At 37.0% G+C, this 22,118-nt stretch overlaps 1 protein-coding gene across 1 annotated transcript in view; it reads right to left on the bottom strand.

Annotated features, from left to right (window-relative positions):
• Positions 1-163: 163 nt before the first annotated feature.
• LRRIQ3 (leucine rich repeats and IQ motif containing 3) overlaps positions 164-22,118 on the bottom strand; it is an 86,794-nt gene continuing 64,839 nt past the window's right edge. Inside the window, exons 7-8 of the mRNA XM_056122904.1 lie at positions 7,956-8,682; positions 164-323 (exon numbers count right to left, since the gene is read on the bottom strand). Coding sequence (XP_055978879.1) covers positions 164-323; positions 7,956-8,682 — 887 coding nt within the window. The remainder of the gene's footprint in view (positions 324-7,955; positions 8,683-22,118) is intronic.

Raw genomic sequence — 22,118 nt, 5'->3', positions numbered from 1 at the left:
GACATTGAAAGATCGATGAAAGAAACCAATATAAATAATTATCTTTACATTTTAGAAGATTTATATATGACTATCCTGTATTTCATCTTTCATGTAGTATCATAATGTTCAAGGAAAAATAGCTGCACTTCAAAATGATCATAGGATGTGATTTGGCATCATTTCATTTTGTAATCCCATCAGGAATCTCAAAGACTAAATTTTTTTTTCCAATTGCAACTTTTGCTTTAACATCTTCGAAGTTCTCACAATATTCCGGAAAAGCCATCATCATGTCATTGACAAATTTTTCTTCATTGTGATTTCTAAATGCCTTTAGAGTCCTAAAGGGGAAAAAAGAGAGAGAATACAATGAGACGTATTCCAGTTATTTACATTCATAAGATTAATGATAATTAGAGATGAGAGCTCCAAAATAGATACACAATTAAGAAAAAAAAGAAAAAAAAGAACTCCATTTATTGTATTGAATCTTAGTATAACATTTAATAATATTTATATCAAACTAAGATTTCTAATATTTTTGTTGACTAACAGGATTTTCTTAAAACCTGGTTTAGTTTTCAGAAGAGACATCAAAACTACACAATGTCATGATTTTCAGAATTTTTTCTTAAGTCAATAAATCTTAGCCTTGTCTAAGAATAGGCTGAACAGAGCCCCTCCCTCCCCCAAATCAATGCATTGAAGTCCTAACCCTAATACCTTAGATTATCTCTTAGATGTGACTTAGAGATAAGGCCTTTAAGAGGTAAGTAAGTGTAAATGAGGGCATAATTCAATAAGAGTGATTTTTTTCAAAAGAAAGACATAAAAAATATGTAAGCACAGAGCAAAGGCCATTATGAGCACCAACAAGGAGGTAGTAATCCGCAAGTAAAGAAGATAGGCTTCAGAGGAAGCCACATCTTTTTATGTCATAACCTTAGATTTTTAGGCTGATGAAGCATAAGAGAATAAACTTCTGTTGTTTAAGTCAGCCAATATGTGCTATCTTGTTGAAGTAGCACTAGCAGACTAATAAAGGTTTTAAGTTAAGTTATAGAAAGGTAAAGATGTTATTCTGTCAAAAGTGAGACATGTTTATGGGTCTTAGGAAAATACATCCATCCATCTTTAACTCATTGGTTAGTGGTTTATTTTCTTGAAACATGAGAAATATATTAAATACTGGAAAACTAGCTCAAAAGGCTAAAGCACATGTTCACACCTTCAAGGTCCTGAATTCAATCCCAAGCTCAGCATAGTGTGTGTGACAAGGTAATTCTTGTGACCACCAGCACTACCACCCAGTATTATAAGATTTAAACCAAGTGTGTAGGTAGTGGAATACAGAAGAAACCAAATTGCCAAAAAATAACCAAATGCTCAACGGAAACAAAGGTCATCACACCTCACTATATCTGTTTGGAATAAAGATTACTTTGCAGAAAGGCTGTAAAATCTGAGTAGAAGTTGTTTGTTTTAAACGACTTTTAATTGTTTAAAGAAACAAATGCCCATTTACAAAGACAGTTTCCTCCCAAATATTTTCTATTCTGAGGATGTCAAAGATAATAACTAAAATCTAACAATTATTGTACTTCCCTTACTGTATTTCCTAAGAATCTCTAATAAATGACTTTTCCAATTTACCTCAGAATTGTTATTAGTTATGATGGTTACATAAACATTTTGGAGAGTTCACCATTTTTTTGCCATGTCTCTCCTCTGAGATATCCTCCATCAAGAGATGTACATGGTTTTTATGTTTGTTCATTTTTTTTAACATTTTTTCTTCTGTTAATCTAATTTTTTTGCCTGCCTAAGTAAACGAAGAAGTCAAGGGAGTAATATAATATCCTTTTCCCCTACAAGGCCACACAATAAACATAAAGAGCTACAGAGTTGTCTGTGATTGCTTTTAGCCATTTTTAATCTACTGAATATAAGAAATGAAGATAGATTGTTCCAAGGTAGGAACTGGGGTGGTTAGCAAGATGGAAAAAGGCAGTCACAGCATAGACACTGGATGGAATGGAGAAGAATAATTCAATTTAATTTTAGAGTTTATGCTAGAGATGAAAAAAATTTCTACAAGGAAGTTAAGAGACGGATCACACAATATATCTTAAAAACATATGTGGTAAAAGTAAAGAAGTAAAGAGTTAAAAGTACAAAAGACTTTATAGATAGAAATGGATATATGAATTCAATCTTAATTTTGTGTGTGTGTGTGTGTGTGTGTGTGTGTGTGTGTGTGTGTGTTTCCCCCGGAGGGGGAAAGAATACACCTGGCTGTTCTCAGGACTTAACTCTTGGTTCTCTGCTAAGGGATCACTCTTGGTGGAGTTCACAGTATCATGTAGTGGTGCCCAGGATCAAATCCTCATTGACAATGATCAAGTACAACCTCTGTACTTTATTTCCAACCCTATAATAGTTGAATCTTCCAGAGCTAGGCAGTCCCAAGCAGTGAGGTAACTTCTTGAGACAGAAAACTATCCTTACACTCTCTGATTTCTTCTGAAACTGATAAGCAAATAAATTAACATCAGATATACTAGTAGATGAACATTAAATTGAATACCACAACTGGAGAATTTACTTGGCTATAACTTTGCAAGGGTAAGGATGAGAGAAATGAGTGCCAGGGTTTGAACCCAGTCAGAAGGACTGTGTTCTAAAGCAGATTAATAGTTCCAGACTACATGACTTAAATTCTAACGTAAATGCGACCAGACTTTTCTAACTTGTTTAGGAGCTGGAAAATCAAAGAGAAAGGTAGGAGTTCAAACATAATAGAGGGATTAGCTTATTTAACAAAATTTAACTTACCTCTCAATGTTTGCCCTGATTTTAAACAGATTTCTCCAATAAATGGGCTATTTCTACATATAGCTGTCAATCTAGGCAGCAAACATCACAATGGGAAAGCAATGCAGAACCCCACCATGCTCAGTGAGTGAAGATGGTAGTCTGGAAGATTGAACCAGTAACATCTGGCTATATAATCTTTGCGATAAGAAATTTAGATAAGAAATTAGGGGGTCTATAAGGTGCTCAAAGAAACAATGGAATGGACCATCAAGAAAACACAAGAGGATAAGAGAAGAGAAATAAAACTACAAAAAGAAACAAAAAACTGAGAAATTTGGTTGGTGAAATGAAAAACTCACTGGAAGTTCTCAACAGAACAAAATGGGGGAAAAAGCCTCAAAATCAAAGAAAAACTGATGAGAGAACTTTGGGATGAATTCAAGAGTAACAAGGTAAGAATCCTCAGGGTCCCAAAGGGTCAGGAGGGCAACTTTGTTGAAGTATCAGCTGTCAAAAGCATCCTTGCTGATCAGTTCCCAGAACTGAAGAGTGCCTGAACAGGGATACTGCAGGATCTAAAGAATACAAGCTAAAAAAAAAAAAAAAAAATCCAAATAAGAATACTCCTAGACACATCCTAATCAGAATGACAAAAACCATAGATATAGAATACTGAAAGCAGCAAGAAGGAAATCATATACAAAGGAGCTTCCTTACAATTTACAGCAGACTTATCTGACTAAATCTCTGGGTCTGAAGACAGTCACGGGATATAGTGAAAAAACTCAATGAAATGAATGCCTTACCAAGAATACTTTATCCAGTCAGACTCTCATTCAGATTTGAAGAAACAATACACCACTTCATAGAGAAACAAAGTAAAGAAAGGTAGAGGACAATATATAACAGATACTCCATACGAATGGATTCTCTGCTTTAAAATTTTCATATTGCACTTCTTACCCTAAGCAGCAGCATTTTTTTTTCAGAATATGGACAAGAGTACTTTGAGAAACTCATATACTAGCATTTACCTGATATCAAGATTGTTTTATTTCAAATTTCCTTTTTTAGTTTACTCTTAAAATTTTTGGTAGTTCCTTTATCAAGTTTCCTAAGCTAGAGATGTATGGTTTTCCTTACCCGCTCCCCCAACACCTGTCCCATTTTTCTTCATTCTAAAACAAGGTAATGGGGCTACATTCTTTGTAAAGACTACACCAGTTATTAGAGTTCTTTGAATGTTTTATGTCAAGTTTTGGGAATGTTAATAAAGAATCAACCAGCAGAAAAAAGAACTGAAAAACGTTTAAGGTCTCTGGATATTTACCTTTTTGTCACAGCTCTATTTTGCATGTTGATAATCTTTATGTGAAATCATTTAAACTAAAAGTTCATACCTTAGAACATTGTTTTATTTGTGTGTGCTTTCAAGGATAATATATTTGCAGCAGTTTACAATAGAAGAAAATTCAGTTACAATCTAATAGGAAGCTCACTTGACTCTGTATCCTTTCCAAATTAATGATGACCAGACATTCAATTCACCATGATAAATGAAGATGATTATATATATCTAACATTTATCTGCAGTAGATTTATATTTTGATATTGCAGAAGCTTTCATTCTTTAGTCAAGATTATTTTTATTAAAGTAATTTATAAAAATCATTCACAAAATGTCTTTCTTCCTCTCTTCTACACTCCTTCTCTTCCTTTACTCTTCTCTCTCTCTTTCTCTCCACTTTCTCACCTTATAATACTCATAGAGAAAAAAATTTTAAAATAATGTTTATAAATTTTAGAGGATAAAATATGAAATATTTTAATGCTTACAAACATATTATGTCAAGTGCTTCAATAGATAATTTGTTTATATCTAAAGAGAGGCAATTGCTTTCTTCCTATATAACGCTCATTTCTAGTACAAATTTTCCTTCAAATAGCATTTTAAAAAATAAAAGAAATGGGTATATATAAAAAGTTCTGCAATAGGCACTCAGAAGGTGCTCAGTGGTTTCACGCCTTTCCCTTCAGCTTTTTATTTTACAAATTCAAATCAACAATTTTACCTATCTACTTTACTTTGCATAATAATTAAGTATATGCTTATATTTGCCATTGGACTATAAGTTCTTAGAAGAAAAAATAAGTATCTCATTTATCTTTATTTGATAACATAGAGGAGAAATGGAAATTATTAATGCTTTTAAAGGTTTCTAGATTACTCTCACCTTTATCATTATCTACCATTTAAGTAGAAAATGTAACTTTCTTTCTTGATGATTTATATATTATTATTTAAATCTTTTAGTCTTATTGTCTGATGACATTTCTCACTTAGATGTTCAGTTTCTTGGGATCAAATGATTTTTCCTATTTATAATAGGAATCTTTGAGAGTTGAAAGTAAACTCTATTAAAACGATTTGAATTTTCCTTTCTGTTGTTGTTTTTGGGACACACCTGGCAATGCTTGGGAGTTTTCCTGGTTCTAAACTCAGGGATCACTCTTGGCAGTGCTCGGGGACCATTTGAGATGCCAGCGATAGAACCTGGACTTAGGCTGGCCAAGTGCTAGCTTTTGTACAAGCCCCTGAATAATTTGAATCAAAGGTAAGTACTCATGAGTAGAAATAACAATAACCATAGAGAGAAAAATGACATGTAAGACAAATTTATTTATGCATGAAGTAAGCACTTTCCCTAAGATGAATATCATTCTAATGACTAGTAAAGCTATTTTAATAGCTTGGGTAATTATATGTTGTATCTATTTAATAATTCCAATTATATATCTTCATTATACAAACATTTAGAAAAAATGTGCAGTTTCTCATTCCAATGGCTAAAGTATTATGCAAAAATATATAAAAACTCTCACCCTTCCAAAGGCTATTAAAAAATGACTCAAATGGGCTTATATATAGCCATTACTAATTTAATAACAACTGAGTTTGAATCTGGCCCAGGGGAAATGAAGAGATGAATTCAAAATTAAAAACCAGCAAACTCTTCTGAGCAGGAGAGTTATAATGTAGAGAACTATTTCCATATCCTGTCCTTCCCGAAAAAGGAAGACAAAGCTGAAACATAATTCTTAACCAAAAATTTTTGTACAGATTTACATGTATAGTGAGGTATACCTTAGAAGACCTCTGTCCACAAAGAAAGTTAGTTAACACCTTGATGTCCACCAGTCTAATAGGTATGTCCATTTTTAGAGACAAATTTTCTTATTTTCCTATCTGAATAGATTTTTGTGCTCTGTGGGCAAGATAGTTTTCTAAAATTTGCATAGTCTATCTTCTAACTTGCTGGCTTATTGCTAATAAAACTCTTTCTCACCTACCAGGTTGTCCCTCAATTGATTGACCGCTCAAAGGAAATGGAACTGGGTTGTAGTGGTTACAGAATTTTTGCTATTTTCATCAGTAAATCATTGTTGAATAAATTTTTCTAGCTAAAATTTAAGTAGGTTAATTGCTTACAGTAGCAGGTGCTGGAATGGAAAGATAGACCAAATTTTCTTATAAAGAATGTCACAAACTAAGACCCTCTATGACAACTGCTAGAATTGAGATTTAAATAAAGTGTATGACAGCATCTTAAAATATAAGGACCTAATTTACACTAGAAAAACAGTTGGGAAGAGATGATGTTGAGTCGGCTATTAAGCTATTGACATGGTTGTACAATTTAAACAGTTTGATGAGTGCAAACACAGGTAAAATCTAGTTTACTCAGACATGCTCAGATACTAGCAATGTATCTTCCTGGAGAAAAACAGACCTTTACCCACTTTCCTCTAAATATAAGCAATGCCATCTTATCAATATGAACGTTAAAAGCATTCCAATTTGCACAATAATATAGTCTTTTGTTGTGGTGTGTGTATATAGATATGTATATATATATGTTTATGCTCATATATTCATACACATACAGGTAATACTGGGTTTGCTGCCCCTGGTGGAGTGCATCTTTGAGGAAAGAAGAGCAATATAAGTTATTTTATAGTTACAAAGGATGCAAATATGGATAGGAGTTGGTAAATAATTTAGTCTGACTAGAGCAAAGATCGCTGCTAGAGAAAGATCAAAGAGCCTATTGAAGAAAATTTAGTGAATTGAGTCTAGATAGATTGGAACAGACCATAGTGTCTGAAATGCCATTCAGGGGAGATTCGATTTGATTCTGCAGGCAACGGCAAGGTATTGATTTACTTAAGTAGGAAATGAAGTGAACTTTATTTTAAAAGGCAGGTGGAGTTTATAGACTTAAAAAAAGATATGGGTTAAGAAAGGATGAAGAATGCAGATGGAATTCTCAGTTGAAGTGTAATGTAAATTCGTAGATAACAAAATTATGAATGAGAAAAAAGAGAGGTGGGAATAAAAAGGAAGAATTGGTCTGCCAGTTGGCCAGACCTATAAAGTAAAACTAACAGGCAAAACATTAGTTGTGGAAAATGAGGGAGTTGAGGTGCAAAATTTCAGGTTTTTAAGCTAATTAAGAGTCTAATGATGATGCATTTATGATACAAATAGTAGATTTAGGGCTGGAGAGATAGTTTAAGGGGTAAGGCACATGTTTAGCATGAAGCTAACTCTGGTTTAATCCTTGGTACTGAATACAATTTCCTGCATCACCAGAAGAGATCCCTGTGTGTAGAGCAAGAAGTAAGCCATGAACACCTCTGGATATGCCTCTTTCAAAACAAAGAATAAAAAAAGAAATAGATTTATATTTAGAATAGTTGGGGAGGTACAAGATATTTGATTGTCTAACATTTTCACATTTGTTGTTTCTATTTAGCACTGCATTGAACTTTCCTCCGGTTGTTCATCGATTTGTTCAAACGGGCACCTGTAATGTCTCCATTATGAGACTTCTTGTTACTGTTTTTTGGCATATCAACTACACCACGGGGAGCTTGCCAGGCTCTGCCATGTGGGCGGGATACTCTTGGTAGCTTGCCAGGCTCTCTGAGAAGGACATAGGAATAGAACCGAGGTTGACTGCATGCAAGGCAAACGCCCTACCCACAATGCCATTTTATGTTATCAAGCGTCATGCAGTATATCTCTATGCGCAACATGCAAGAGTCACATGTAATTGAGCTAAAATCTGCTGTTAAATCAGAATCAGACCTACCTAACTTCCTTCATTTGTTTGACTAAATTCCTTTGAAACCTTTCTGTTTCCAGTCTTTGTTTAACAATCATTTTCTTCTCATTTTGAACTTCCTCATTCATCTTCAATCTGTCCATATAAATTATTCCTCGGAGTACACGAGAGCGCTCATTACTTAAGTTCTGAATTAATAAACGCTCTTCAGTCTTTTGCCTTTTTTCTTTCAGAAACAAATTTCTCCTCTCTTTAACTCTTCCAAGGTATAAGTTTCTGTTCTGCCGAAATTGCTGAAAACCCATCTGCATTGTCTCCTCTTCTTTTAAACGGTGTTTCTTTACATTATGAATTTTTTCATTTAATATTTCCTTAACTTTTAGTGTAGCTTTTTCTTGGGAAGCACGTGTCATGTTTCGAGCGGATACTCTTTTATGATATTCTTCCAGATTCTTTAATTCTGAATAATATTTATCAACATCACAAAGTGATTGGAGTCTCATACCAGCTCTGTGCACTGTAAAAAACTCTTTCATATTCTTCTTTAACTTAATGTCTTTGTAGGTACAGACTGGTTTTTGAAGAGAGGCATACCGTGCTTGGCCATACACAGGTAAAGAATCTTGTTCTTTTGTTTTCACTACTGAGGCACACTTCACTGAATCCAAAGTACGTATGGGCACTTTGAACACTGATATCTTAAAACTTTTATCCAGTTTTTCATCCTCTGTATCATATTTCAATTTTCTTTGACCTATAACACAAGCAGAAAAATAAAATATGTAAGTGTTAAATGAAATTTACTTAATGTTCCAATTGTTCTAAAACCAAGTGTAATAAATTTTGATAGCATATTAGTAAATCACTGTCACTGTCACTGTCCTCGTGCTGTTCATCGATTTGCTCGAGCAGGCCCAGTAACATTGTGAGACTTGTTACTGTGTTTGGCATATCCAATACGTCACAGGGAGCTTTCTAGGCTTTGCCATGCGGCAAGATACTCTTGGTAGCTTGCCAGGCTCTCCGAGAGGGGCGGAGAAATCGAACTCGGGTGGGCCATGTTGGCTGCGTGTGAGGCAACCACCCTTCCGTGCTGTGCTATTGCTCCAGCCCATGTTAATAAATATATTAAAAATATTTTCTTTGTTTTACTTTACTTTCTTATGTTTGTTGGGCTGGGGAGGGGATGATGTTGGCCTATTCTGGCTATGCCCTGGGGACCATGCCATGCTAGAAATTTAAACCTGGGTTTTAGCGATGTGCTCTGGCCAATTGAACTATATTCCCAGCCCTTGATATTTTTTTTTCGCTTTGTGACTTCATAGTTATTTTTAAGAGAAGATCACTATTGAATCACATTTAGTACAAAAATGCAGCAATTCTTTTATTTTGTGGTCTTACCTCTCACAATTATTTAATTTGCACTGTCTCTCTACCAGTATCTTCCCTAAAAGTACTCACAAATAGTTTCTTTTATATGTTACCATTATCTCATATCTGCAAAAAGTGTCTGCAATCAGTTTCACCTTATTTTTCTTAAGTGAAAAGTAATGGTACTATCAAAAAATATTTTCCTCTTCATTGAACACACAAAGAAATTAAAGTCTCTGATTTGTATATAACATAGAGTCATGAGACAGTCCTTTCCAAATGAGTACAGACAGAAGTGACATGTGTCATTTCTGATATGACTATTAAGAAACAAATGTGTTTTCTATGTATCTTCTTTATTTTGACTGAGCACACAGAGATGAGGAGAAGGACTTAGAAGACAGTGAATCCACAGGAAAGATGGGCCATGACTTCTGAAATGAATTCTAGAAGTAGTGCTCACACCAGAATTACACAAGTACGTCTATCATTAAAGTCATAAATAAATGATGAGTATGTTTGTACTCATATGTCAAGTCTATTTGCCATCATAGTTTGCCTGACTAATAATAAATCTGGAATCAGAGCAATAATACAGCAGGAAAGGCACTTGCCTTGCATGTGGTTGACCTGAGTTTGATCCCCAACATCACATACGTCCCTTAACGACTATAAGAAGTGGTTCCTACGTACAGAGCCAGGGATGACATCTGAGCACTTATTTCTGAGTATGGTCAGAAAAAAATTGCCAATCTTTTTTGATAAATTTAGAATCATGTAACAAATAAAATTTTAAAAATTGTAATTATTAATCTTAGGGAAAGATGATTTCTATGTTTGAATTATTTCTTATTAAAATTACATTCCTTCTGACTCTATAAGGATTCTCAATTTATATAAGAGAGAATTCTGTTAGATCCTTATACATAAAAAACTGATGGTGAAGGTTTTGTGAAGTTAAGGTGGTCATAAAGAAACCAGACCTAGGAAAGGAGAAATAAAAAAGCAACTTGGCAGAATTTTCTCTAGAGACTGATAATACTAATATTACAAAAGGTAGAAGAGTCTAGAGCTAATTAGGAATCAAGTCTAAAAAGTGGGGGTGAGAGATAAAGGTAAGATGCCTGGTTACAAAAATCAGAGTCCAGAAGTCAATATTAAGAGTTTGAGTCTAAAATAAAACACTAAAACCCAGAGAACAAAATCCAGAGTAGTGGTTCTGATATGGATAGGGGAAATTACTAAAAAAAAAGTGTTCTAATTTTATGTGTAAACTGTAACATGAACAGCTGGCCAAGCATTAGTGATCAGAAGACAGTGCAGCAGCTATGGTGCATGTGTGGCCGAAGCCATTTGTTTTTAACATTTAGGCTTATATTTTACTGATGCAAAAATAGAAACACGCATGGCAGAATGGACATGTGAACAAGGATAAAACTTCCATAGGATTTTCCTAACAATACAGAAAATATGTTCAAATGATGCCATGATCACGAAAAGTTCTTTGGAGAATAAAGAGATGAACATGATTAAAACAATACTGCCACAGCAAAGCAGGAAGTTAGCAAAAATGCATATAGTCCAATGTTACATTTATTATAGAACTCTAGAGTACCTCAGGTTGGGGAGCACAAGATAAATGTCCAGCAGAAACACCAAGGAAACAACAAGGCCTGGGCCATATTTCTACATGCCACATCTGAATATCTTTCCTTACTTAGAACATGGGACTCCAGCGATTCTTGCTTGCCTATGTTTGCACATCCAAAGGACAGAGAAGAAGCTTTTTCCCACTATCCCAGCACCTCTGGAAGTGGTTGGGGCATTGTGCTGCTGCTAAGAGAGTATGTAACAAGGATGAGCATTCCTTGAGATAGTCAAGGCACTTCAGTCTCCAGGTCTGTGATTTCTGGGAAATGTGGGTTAATTGCAGAGTCTCCTGCCCCCGCACCTGGTTGTCCTCGCTGGGACCCCTTGGAGGGGAGCGGGTTGAATTTCCCTCCCCACCCCGACCAGGGCTCCAGCAGCCAAAGACCTCCAGAACCAGCCACCACCATGCTGAGACCACTCTCCACTTGCGTGAAGGTACCGGCAGAAGAATAAAGGCATGCGGGTTCTGGAGCTGAGATCTCCAAGCCTGCTTGGATCAGGGCTGAGCATCCTCCACCCAGATCCTCCATATTCCAGTAGACAGGGGTCACACCCACCAACTGGACCCCTGGCTCAGTGTAATCCCATCAACGGCCAAGACCCAGAGACTATAACACCCAGATCCTGGTAGCGCGCGGTCGCATTCGCAGCAGCGCATCATCTTTTTATCTCATGCTTACTTTGGACAAACTGGCAGGCTACCGAATGTAACCTGCCCACATGGCAGAGTCTGGCAAACTCCCTGTGGTGTACCCAATATGCCAAATACCAGTAACAATGAGGGGTCTCATTCTCCTAACCCTGAAAGAGCCTTGAATCTCAGGGCTAGGATGAATAAAACATTACTGGGGTCTGCTCGAGGCAATCGACAAACAACAGGATGGTTGTGATCGTTGTCGTCATGATCATGAAGCAAAACTACATGTCAATAGTGTTAACCTCAGTGGAAATCTCAATGAGGATGAAAATGTAAAGCTGCTGCCCTTATGAGGTCCCCAGGTGGCCCTGGAGACTGAGCTCACACTTAGGAATTAGGGAGACTCAGGTTTTCGATCAAGGGAAATTAAAAGTGAATAAGGATGGTGTGTGTGTGTGTGTGTGTGTGTGTGTGTGTGTGTGTGTGTGTGTTTGTGTGTGTGTATTTGTGTGTTTGGGTGCAGGAGAGAGCACAGTGGGCAGGGTGTTAGCTTTGAATGTAGCCAATCTGGGTTTGATTCCGGTACCCTACATGCCCCCCTGATGCCCGCCAGGGGTGATTGTGATACCTGAGTACAGAGTCAGGAGCAAATTCTGAGCAAAACAAGGTGTAGATCAAGCCTACCCATCCCCAACTTTTTTTCTTTTTGGGTCACACCTGGAAATGCACAGGGGTTACTCCTGGGTCATGCACTCAGGAATTACCCCTGGCGGTGCCCAGAGGACCATATGGGATGCCTGGATGGCCGCGTGCAAGGCAAACGCCCTACCCTTGTGCTATTGCTCCAGCCCCTCCCCCCATTTTTTTTTATGTAGGAGTACTGCTATTTATTCAGCCACTGATTAGGCTGATTGAATTGGGCATGAACTCCACCTTAATTTTTTTTTCATTTTTTATAATTTTATTTATTGAATCACAATGAGAGCAGTAACAAAGCATTCAGGTTTAAGTCTCGGTCATACAGTGAAAAGACCCATACCTTCACCAGTGCCCATTCTCCACCACTAAAACCCTCAGTATGCCCCCATCCCACACCCTCTCCCTACTTGTGGGGCAGATGATTTCCACATTACTCTCTCTCTCTACTTTGATTACATTCAATATTTTGAACCAGACCCACCATTATTATTTGGGATTTTACCCCAACACTTAGATCTGCTGAAAAGGCAACAGTAGGAAATGTGTTTTCTATTGCTGGTTATGAATAACATATGATGTCGTATGGCTGTAGTAGTGGCCTCACGATTTTGAAATTCTGAAATTTTAACAATTAAATCTGGAGGGATTTCCACCAAAACCTGCTGGCTCCCGAGATTTGTTTCTGGTCTCTGGGATAATTGGCCATTAAGAAACTTGATCAGGAACCAGAGAGGCTGTTCATGGGTGGTGGCCTGGGGTCTCACCGGGGTGGGGAGGAAAGGGCGGGCTCCACCCCCATCCCTTGAGGGACCGCATGTCTCGTCACTGCAGGCCCAAACCTGACTGTCCAATGGCCTCTGGCAGATGGTGGCCACTGAGCTGCCAAGGGGAAACAGGCGGAGGGACAAAACCCCTTTGCCCCTATGGTGGCCCAGCGACAGTAACCTCCTGCAAGGTCCAGATGCATTTATGCCAAAAGCCATTAGGTTTCGAGATTTGTTTCTGAGTCTTTGGGGTCATTGGCTGTTTAAGCAGCTTGATCAGGAGAGGCCGTTCTTGGGAGGCGACTCGGGGTGTCTTTGGGATGGGGAGGAAAGGGCCGCCTTCACCCCCATCCCATGAGTCCCTGCATGTCTCGTCACTGCAAGCCCAAACTGTCCAGTGGCATCTGGAGGATGGCGGCAACCAGGTTTCCAGGTTGAACAGGCCAAGGCATGAAACCTATTCCCACCTGGGGTGGCCCAGCTCTGGTAACCTACTGCAGGGACCGGACGCATTTCTGCCAAAAGCCGCTGGGTTCCGAGTTTTGTTTCTGAGTCTCTGGGATCATAGTCATTAAGCAGTTCAATCAGGAACCAGAGAGACCATGCCTAGAATTATATAGCTGAGCCAGAGGTGGTTTGTGGGTGTGTCTCCCACATACCTAATTTTTGGTCATTTACTTTCTTGGTAAACTTTGCCCCAAGTTTTTGGGGTCTGGCCAAAGGCACAGCCACAACTTTGGGGTATCTGGAAGTCTGAAGTCCAAAGACTAAAGAGTTAAAAAACAAAATACAAATATCTGCATTCTGCTCTACCCATCTCTTTATATACTAAATATGAAAAGTTGAAATATGTAATAAGCAACTAAAAATGGGAAGAAGAGGTACATATGAGTCACTGGTTCACTTGGATTTCTCTTACCTTCAGTTGTGGGTGATGATGGGAATAGTTCCTGACGCATTGATGCTGCTGGAGATCCTTTTTTTTTCATTAGTGCTGCCGGCCATAGCTCAGGTGAAGGGAAAATCTACTTTGCAATTTACAAAATCTTTCTTAGTCCTCTTCTTGCTAAATATTAGGGACTCAAGAGTAGATTTATATCTTTCATGGCTAAAGGTATTCTAGACTAAAATTCTCTGGTAACATCTTTATACTAATATTACAGATTAATATTAGAGATTATTGACCTATTTTCTTAGGTCAATTACATGTGCCAACAATCATGCCTTCTCTCTGTTCTCTCTCTCTCTCTCTCTCTCTCTCTCTCTCTCTCTCTCTCTCTCTCTCTCTCTCCACACACACACACAGACACACACACATACATACACACGCAAAAACTTTCTCCCCTTCTACCCATTCTATCTAATTGCCTCCAGAGTTTGCTATTTTTACTAAGTCAACACTATTTAACAAAAGTTACATAAAATTAAGTAACGAGTAAGTGGAAAATTCATGCACTCAATTTAAACTACTAAGTCATCTTCAACTAAGAGGTTTGGTTATTTGATCAAAGCCTTACTAATTTCATAAATTAATACTTGAATATTAGAAGTAGGTAGCATTTCAACCGATTCAAGGCTCTAATTTTTTTAACTCTACATACTTTATGTAGAGTTAAAATAAAACAGACACTTTACTGTTTATTTTTCTTTTCTTTAGTAGAATAATTTGCAAAACTCACTCCAATACAACCAACATACTGAATGAATGTTATAAAATTCACCTACTTCCCCTAGAGAAATACACTAGTAGAGACATAGTGTGTCTACCAAATCATCACAGGAAATTTCTTTATTAATAAAATTAGATTGTCATTTCTTCCAACCTCTGAAATCAGTTTTCTCACTTGATCACTGAGATTGAACCACACTTAAGATTTTTTGTTATTGTACCAATATCTGTTTACAAACATACTTAATCTTAACTTCTATCACTACAGAAATCTCATAGTTGGAATATCAAATATCAAATTTGTATTGAATAACAATTGTGTCTCAGTCGGACTTTGCAGATATACTAAAAATACACATAAACCTCCAAGATCCACATTGCAGAAGAGAATGATGTTTTGAATTGCTTTTCATCTGAAGTATTTTGTTGTACCTATGCTCATAGTCAAGTTGACAGAATTTATAAAATAATTCATATTTAACTGCATATGAAGCTAAGGAACATGGGAAAATATATGGCATATATTACACTGGTACTTAGAACTGAAAATGAATCCAGGTATACATTACTCAAAAATTTTTGTTGTTGTTGTTATACTTTTGCTTGAATTTAACCTTAATCCTCTCTTTTCTTATTCATCTTGGTATTAATATTTTGAATAAAATTTAAACTATTATATAAAAAAGTTTTTTGTGATATTTTCATACATTTAAATGAAAACTTCAATTTTATATGTACAATAGGCTTTGATTGCATATTTGAAATAATTTAGTTTGTATTTCATATACTGCACTAAAATTCTGCCATTTAAGCAAATAATACAAAATGAAAAATTATTAAAATTGTCTAAATCAAAAGTGGATTAAAATCACAAATACAAAATAAATTGAATAAATTATTAAAAAATGTTTAAGGTAGAAGATGTAATATGTTTCAATTTAAAACATAAAATCAACTTTTATTTCTTATTTTTATTTCTTATTTTTATTTCTCTTATTTCTTATTTCAAGTTCTTATTTTAGTCTCATAAGTGCAACAAAAATTTTGTAATGGAGGTAAAGTAATTGAAGATTAAAAAACTTGATCACAGCATTTTGATATAATGATCTTCAAATAATTATCTCTTTAGCTGAAGTGTAATAGACATTATCTAAGTTTCAAAATTTGCTGGAGAGTTGAGAGGAAAGAGCTAAAACATTTTGACAATGATATTTACATTCTCTTTATAAAATACATGCCAATGTACAAAGAAAAAAGGAGGATGAGCTAGTCTAATTCCTACATCAAATAAAACTCCAGAAAATGTAGATAAATGACATAGTCCAGAAAGAAGATAATATATCCATTGATTTTAGTACCATGGTGCTTGGCTAAATTTTTGTTTATATTAAGTTCATGATCAATGAGGTTATACTTCATAAAATATACAACTTGCTAAAATACAAAACAAAAATGTTTCATTATCTAATAACTTAGTTTGTGTAAATTAAAGAAAGTAAAACTCACTAGAGATTTTCTCTATTTTTCTTAGTAGTAGGCATGAGCTCCTTAAAGGAAGAAAGAATATGAGAGCAAATTTGATGTCCCAGATCTCTACATTTGATTTATCCCTCTTGTTAATTTGTATCTTTGAAATTATTATACTGCTTGATACTGCAATAAGACAACTAATTTCTGTAAATTTAATTTAGCAACCAATTTATGTTACACTGGTTGTTGGATGAAAGTGAGAATAGCACATAACTTATGTTGTCATAGTTTTCCATTTTAATCGGGGACATGTTCAAAACTGAGATACACTGCTATTGATGATTACAGTACCAAATAATGTGTATAATTCTACTTGAGACTCTCCAAGATAAAAATAAAATATATAGTCATGGTAATATGAGACATTAAATAACAAAAGCTCTTTGTTTACTACTGTTATCTGATAAACAGCTTAAGAGCTTTGCCAATTTTTAAAATAATGTTTCAGAAAGTGAATGGAGACTTATGGTACCAAGTAAGAAGTACAATACTAAATAGTATATGATTTATGAATTATTCTGCCAGTTATCAGGGAACTAGGAATTGAACATAACAAGACACATTCCTTACCTCATACTATCTCTATATACCAATGAGTGCAACTTTTTAAGTTTAATATAATTACACTTCATAATTTATAATTGAAATATAAATAAAAATTATGAGAAAATTAAGTTGCACAATGATAATTATCTTAGCAGTTTTAGATAAGATAGCATTCCATATTCATGACTTTTTAATTTGTAAGTGTTTGAACCACATTCAGTGGTAATTAAGGAGTTACTTCTTGCTCTGTGCTCAGGGATCATCCTGATGGTGCTCAAGAGACCATGTGGTGTTGGGGATCAAACTCACAGCTTTGCAAAGCATGCACACCAGCCCACAGACTATCTCCTGAGCCCTACTATTGGTTTTACATATTAAAAAGTTTTAACCAACTTGGAAAAAAACTTCAATTAATTTGGGAAATAAAATTATATGCATAATAGGTGGTTCCATAATATTAGAAATGACATAGGGAGTGATAGATTTTACTAGATTTTCTATACTCAAATAATAATATAACAACACTTTTATGCATGTGACTCATACACAGTGATATGTTTATAGTTCACAAGTGACATCCTGGTAAAATAGAAAGAGTACTACATTTTGAATAATGATAATACCATTCTGGCACTCTTGGATTATGTGACCTTGGGTAAAATATCTTAAATCTCTAAACTCATCTCATATGTAAACAAAAATAACAAATTAAACTACAAGTTAAAATGTGAAATGATCTAGTGCTGGGAAAGCTAACATATATTAATTTTTATGATCTATTAACTATGGCTGTATATGCATGACGAGAAGACACTCAGAATTTTGTGTGACTTACGAGGTATTTTCCAAGTGTTACAGAAATCCTTTATTAGATAAAAACAGTGCTCCAAAACTTCCTACTCCTCTTTTTTTTTCTGTACTTTCCCTTCTTTTCCTTTTGTCACATAAAATGTTCAAATGTAAGGGATGGAAAAATAGTCCAGTGTGTAGAGTGTTTGCCTTACATGTTGCTGATCCGGATTCCATTCCCAACATCCTACATGGTCCTCCAAGCACTGTCGGGAGTAATTTCTGAGTGCAGAGCCAGGAGTAATCCCTGAGCATGGCCAGGCATGGTCCCCTGAATCAAAAATCAACAAACAGGAAGGAAGGAAGGAAGGAAGGAAGGAAGGAAGGAAGGAAGGAAGGAAGGAAGGAAGGAAGGAAGGAAGGAGAAAGAAAAAAGAAAGAAAACAGAAAGAAAAAAAAGAAAGGATAGAAGGAAAGAATTTAAAAGTGAATATAAGTAGACACAAATTCAAACTTCAACTTAACAGTACCTCCACCAACCAGCTGCCGCCACGCTCCAGGATGCTTTCCGGATGCTCGGACAGAGACTCCTGCACGACTGAAGCCCCACAGAACAAGATAAGTGGAACTCTGAGACCTTGGACTCCAGGTTCAATGGACCCGGGGACAGAGATTCTCTGCTTGCTCCCACCAACCACAGGTGATGAAGGGATTAAAATCAGGAACCCCACCCTACCCTGCCCTGTCTGCTTCCACCAACCGCCAGAGACCCAGGGACTGGATTGCGCACAGAAGACCCACCCTACCTCTGCTGGAACCAGATAAATACCTCACCAGCAGACCTCCACTCCCTCCACTACACAGCCGCTGCCACGCTCCAGGACACTTTCCGGACCGCGCGGCTGCTTCGCATTATAAGACACATCATAAGACACTTAATATGCATCTTCCAGAATTGCTGTACCATATCTGATAGGGTTCAAAAATGGTTTGAACCATGGGAACACCTACAAGGGCTATTAGAGGCTGCCCCAAAAGCCTCTATCCCTCTCGGAGAGCCTGGCAAGCTACCGAGAGTATTCTACCCGCACGGCAGAGCCTTGCAAGCTATCTGTTGTGTATTCGATATGCCAAAACCAGTAATTACAATGGGTCTCATTCCCCTGACCCTGAAGGTGTCACCAATATGGCGGCATTGAGAAGGATGAGAAAGGAGAGGCTGATAAAATCTCAATGCTGAACTAGGCTGCCAAAACGAAGGAAGACAAAAATGATCATCTGTACTTTCAATGCACATATGCTAGCATCAGATGCATCCATCGAGAACCTGATGGTACAAGCGTGAAAGATCATCACTGGTCTGACTGAGACAAGAAGGCACCAATAACATCACGCTGTTTTTGACACAGGAGAATAATTGTTCCTTGGAACATGCGAAAACAGAGGCATCCCAGGCATCGGTGTCCTTGTCAATACAAACTTGGCCATAAACATTGATTCATTCACCGTCTCCTTAGTGCAAAATTCTACTTCATAGAACAGGGAGAAAGGAATGCAAAGTTTAAGAAGAGATCTCCCAGAACGGCCACAAACTGTGAGCTTTTTGGCACTATTGCTGCAACATGGGAAGATGCCATTGTTGACAACACAGATGAGGAATACAATCGACTGGTTCAGCACCTCCATGATTGTGCGAGGAACACCAAGAGAGATAGTCACAAAAAAACGCCTGTCTTTGAAAACTCTTGAGCTTATTCGCCAACATGGTTTGGTGCAAGCCTCAGGCAACTGCAAGCGAATGTCCGAGCTCGCAAAGCAGTGCAGAGATACAATCAAGGAAGACCTCAAAGAGAGAAGAACAGAAGTGCTGGTAGAAGCGGCAGAAGCCAGGAAAAGCATTCGTAATATCCGCCAGTCCTTCGCCAACTACAAGACCAAGATGACTGCCCTCCGACGTCCTGATGGATCTATCACATCTTCCAGAAGGGCAATGGAGATTATCTATGACTTCTACTCAGATCTCTTTGATAGCCATGTCCACCTGCCCACATACCAAATTCCACAGGATGGATATGTCGTTCCCAATTTTCTCCCTTCTGAAATCTGACACGCCATTTCATCAGTAAAGAAACGAATAGCACCCGGCCCAGACAAAGTCAGACCTGAACAACTGAAAAACCTGCTATCAGCTCTCATCAATATGATAGCTAGGCTCTTCACAGGCTACCTGTCTGAATGCAAGTTTCCGTCCCAATGGAAAACCAGCAGGACTGTACTACTGTACAAGAAGGGAGACATCCATGACATTGGCAACTATCACCCAATCTGCTTATTGTCTGTCATCTACAAGCTGTTCACTCAAGTCATCCTGAATAGGATTGGCAGAACACTGGATGAGGGAAAACCATGCGAGCAAGCCGGGTTCTGCAAGGGATTCAGCACCATCGATCATATCCACACGATAAGCAAGCTCATTGAGATTTCTCGGGAGTTCAAGATGCCGCTCTATCTAACATTCATTGATTTAAAGAAGGCCTTTGATTCTGTTGAGAATGAAGTGATCACCGAAGACCTAGCCAATCAGGGCGTTCAAACTCAATACATCAGGATCCTCCGTGAGCTGTATTATGGATTCACTACCCGGATCTCACCATTCTACAAAGAAGTAATCATTGATGTCAAGAGAGGGATTCAGCAGGGTGATACCATTTCACCGAAACTATTCAGTGCCACCCTCAAGAACATCATACGATGACTTGAGTGGGAAGGAATGGAGTGAAGATAGATGGTTGGCAACTATACCAACTCCGCTTTGCTAATGACATTGTTCTAATAACACCAAACATTAGCCAAGTGGCACAAATGTTGGCCAAATTCGACCGTGAGTGTGGAAAGGTCGGACTACAGCTGAATCTTACGAAGACAATGTTTATGAGAAACAGGCTTGTTCCTGATGCTCCTTCCACTCTCAACAGAATGACCATCTATGAATGCAACAGTTATGTGTACCTAGGTCGAGAATTCAACCTGGCACCTGAGTTGTGCAGGAGGAAGAGAGTGGGTTGGAACGCTTTCAAGAGCATCGAAGAAATAGCTAAGAGGGTGAAACTCCAGCTCCAGGCACATCTCTTTGATTCCACTGTTCTTCCTGCATTAATATATGCCTCAGAGACCTGGGCCCTATGCAAACAGGATGAGAATGCTATTCAGGTCTCCCAAAGCGGAATTGAAACAGCTATGCTTGGAGTGTCACGTTTCACTCAAATGAAAGAAAGAGTCTGGGGTTCTGACCTCTGTCGACGATCAAGAATCAGGGTTGCTGTCTCGTTTGCCAAGTCATCAAAAATCAGATGGGCTGGACACGTAATGAGATTTAGCAACGACCACTGGACTAGAGCCATTACCAACTGAATTCCACGGGACGTCAAAAGATCACGTGGCCGCCCACCTATGAGATGGTTAGACTTCTTCGTCAAGACCCTGAATGATCAGTTTAAGGCTTTTCTCGTTCCTGAAAGGAACAAAAACCACTCGGCTACACTAGCACGCGACAGGGACAAATGGAGACATTACTGGTGCCTGCTCAAGCAAATCGATGAATAATGGGAAGTCAAGTGATCAAGTGATCAACTTAATAGAATAGATCAGAAGGTTTAAGCACATGTATTTTTTTCATCCCTCCTGTAGGGTTTTATTTTTCTTTCAATTTGATCATAGTAGTAGGACACCATGATCAAACTGAAAGAAAAATAAAACCCTTCAAAGGCAATAAGAATGTGTGCTTATTCACAGAGAATAACAAACCATTAAAAAGACTGGGGATTAAAAGCAAGGATGCATAACTATTTTAATGTCATAAACAGAGGAGGTTCCTGGAGGACTTAAGACAAACAGATTCTAAAATCAGGCAAAACAGGCACTACCAAAAAAGGGAAAGAGGTGCTTTGCTGAAATTAGGGACAAGAAACAATAATACTTATAGCACATTTTGAACAGAACAATAACAGTTTTCACCAGCACTTGAAGAACATCAAAAGATTTTTCTTTAGAGATCCCCATCTTATTTCTTTCATTGGAACTTCAAAGTCAATATAATCCAAACACATATAATTTATATAAGTTGTAATTTTGGAAACTTACTCTTAAATATGAGTGAGCAAATAAGAATTAGTTTCATTTGGCAAAGAGCAATTACGAATGCAAAAACTTGGGGGAACAGAAGAATATACTTTACAGAAGAAAACAATCACCAGAAATAATATACATAGTATTAAGTTTCTCAGAATTGAGAAATTACTGCACATATGAACCAAGAACAGAGTGTTTGTGCATTCTATGAATCTGATAATATATTTAAAAATACTCAAGCATGACAATGGAAAGAAATAAGAGTTCTAGAAAGAGAAAATAAAAATAAATTTTATAAATCAAATAAATCAAATATTAGAAATATTACAAATAAAATAAATAAATAAATTTAAGAATACTAATTTAGATAAATGGTGTGTCTGGAAATTTCATATCCTCTCTGTTCT

The sequence above is a fragment of the Sorex fumeus genome, unplaced genomic scaffold (assembly GCF_029834395.1).
Source record: "Sorex fumeus unplaced genomic scaffold, SorFum_2.1 ptg000047l, whole genome shotgun sequence".
NCBI classification, from domain to species: Eukaryota; Metazoa; Chordata; class Mammalia; order Eulipotyphla; family Soricidae; genus Sorex; species Sorex fumeus.
The sequence above is the reverse complement of the archived record's forward strand: the minus strand, read 5'-3'. Positions and strand labels throughout refer to the sequence as shown.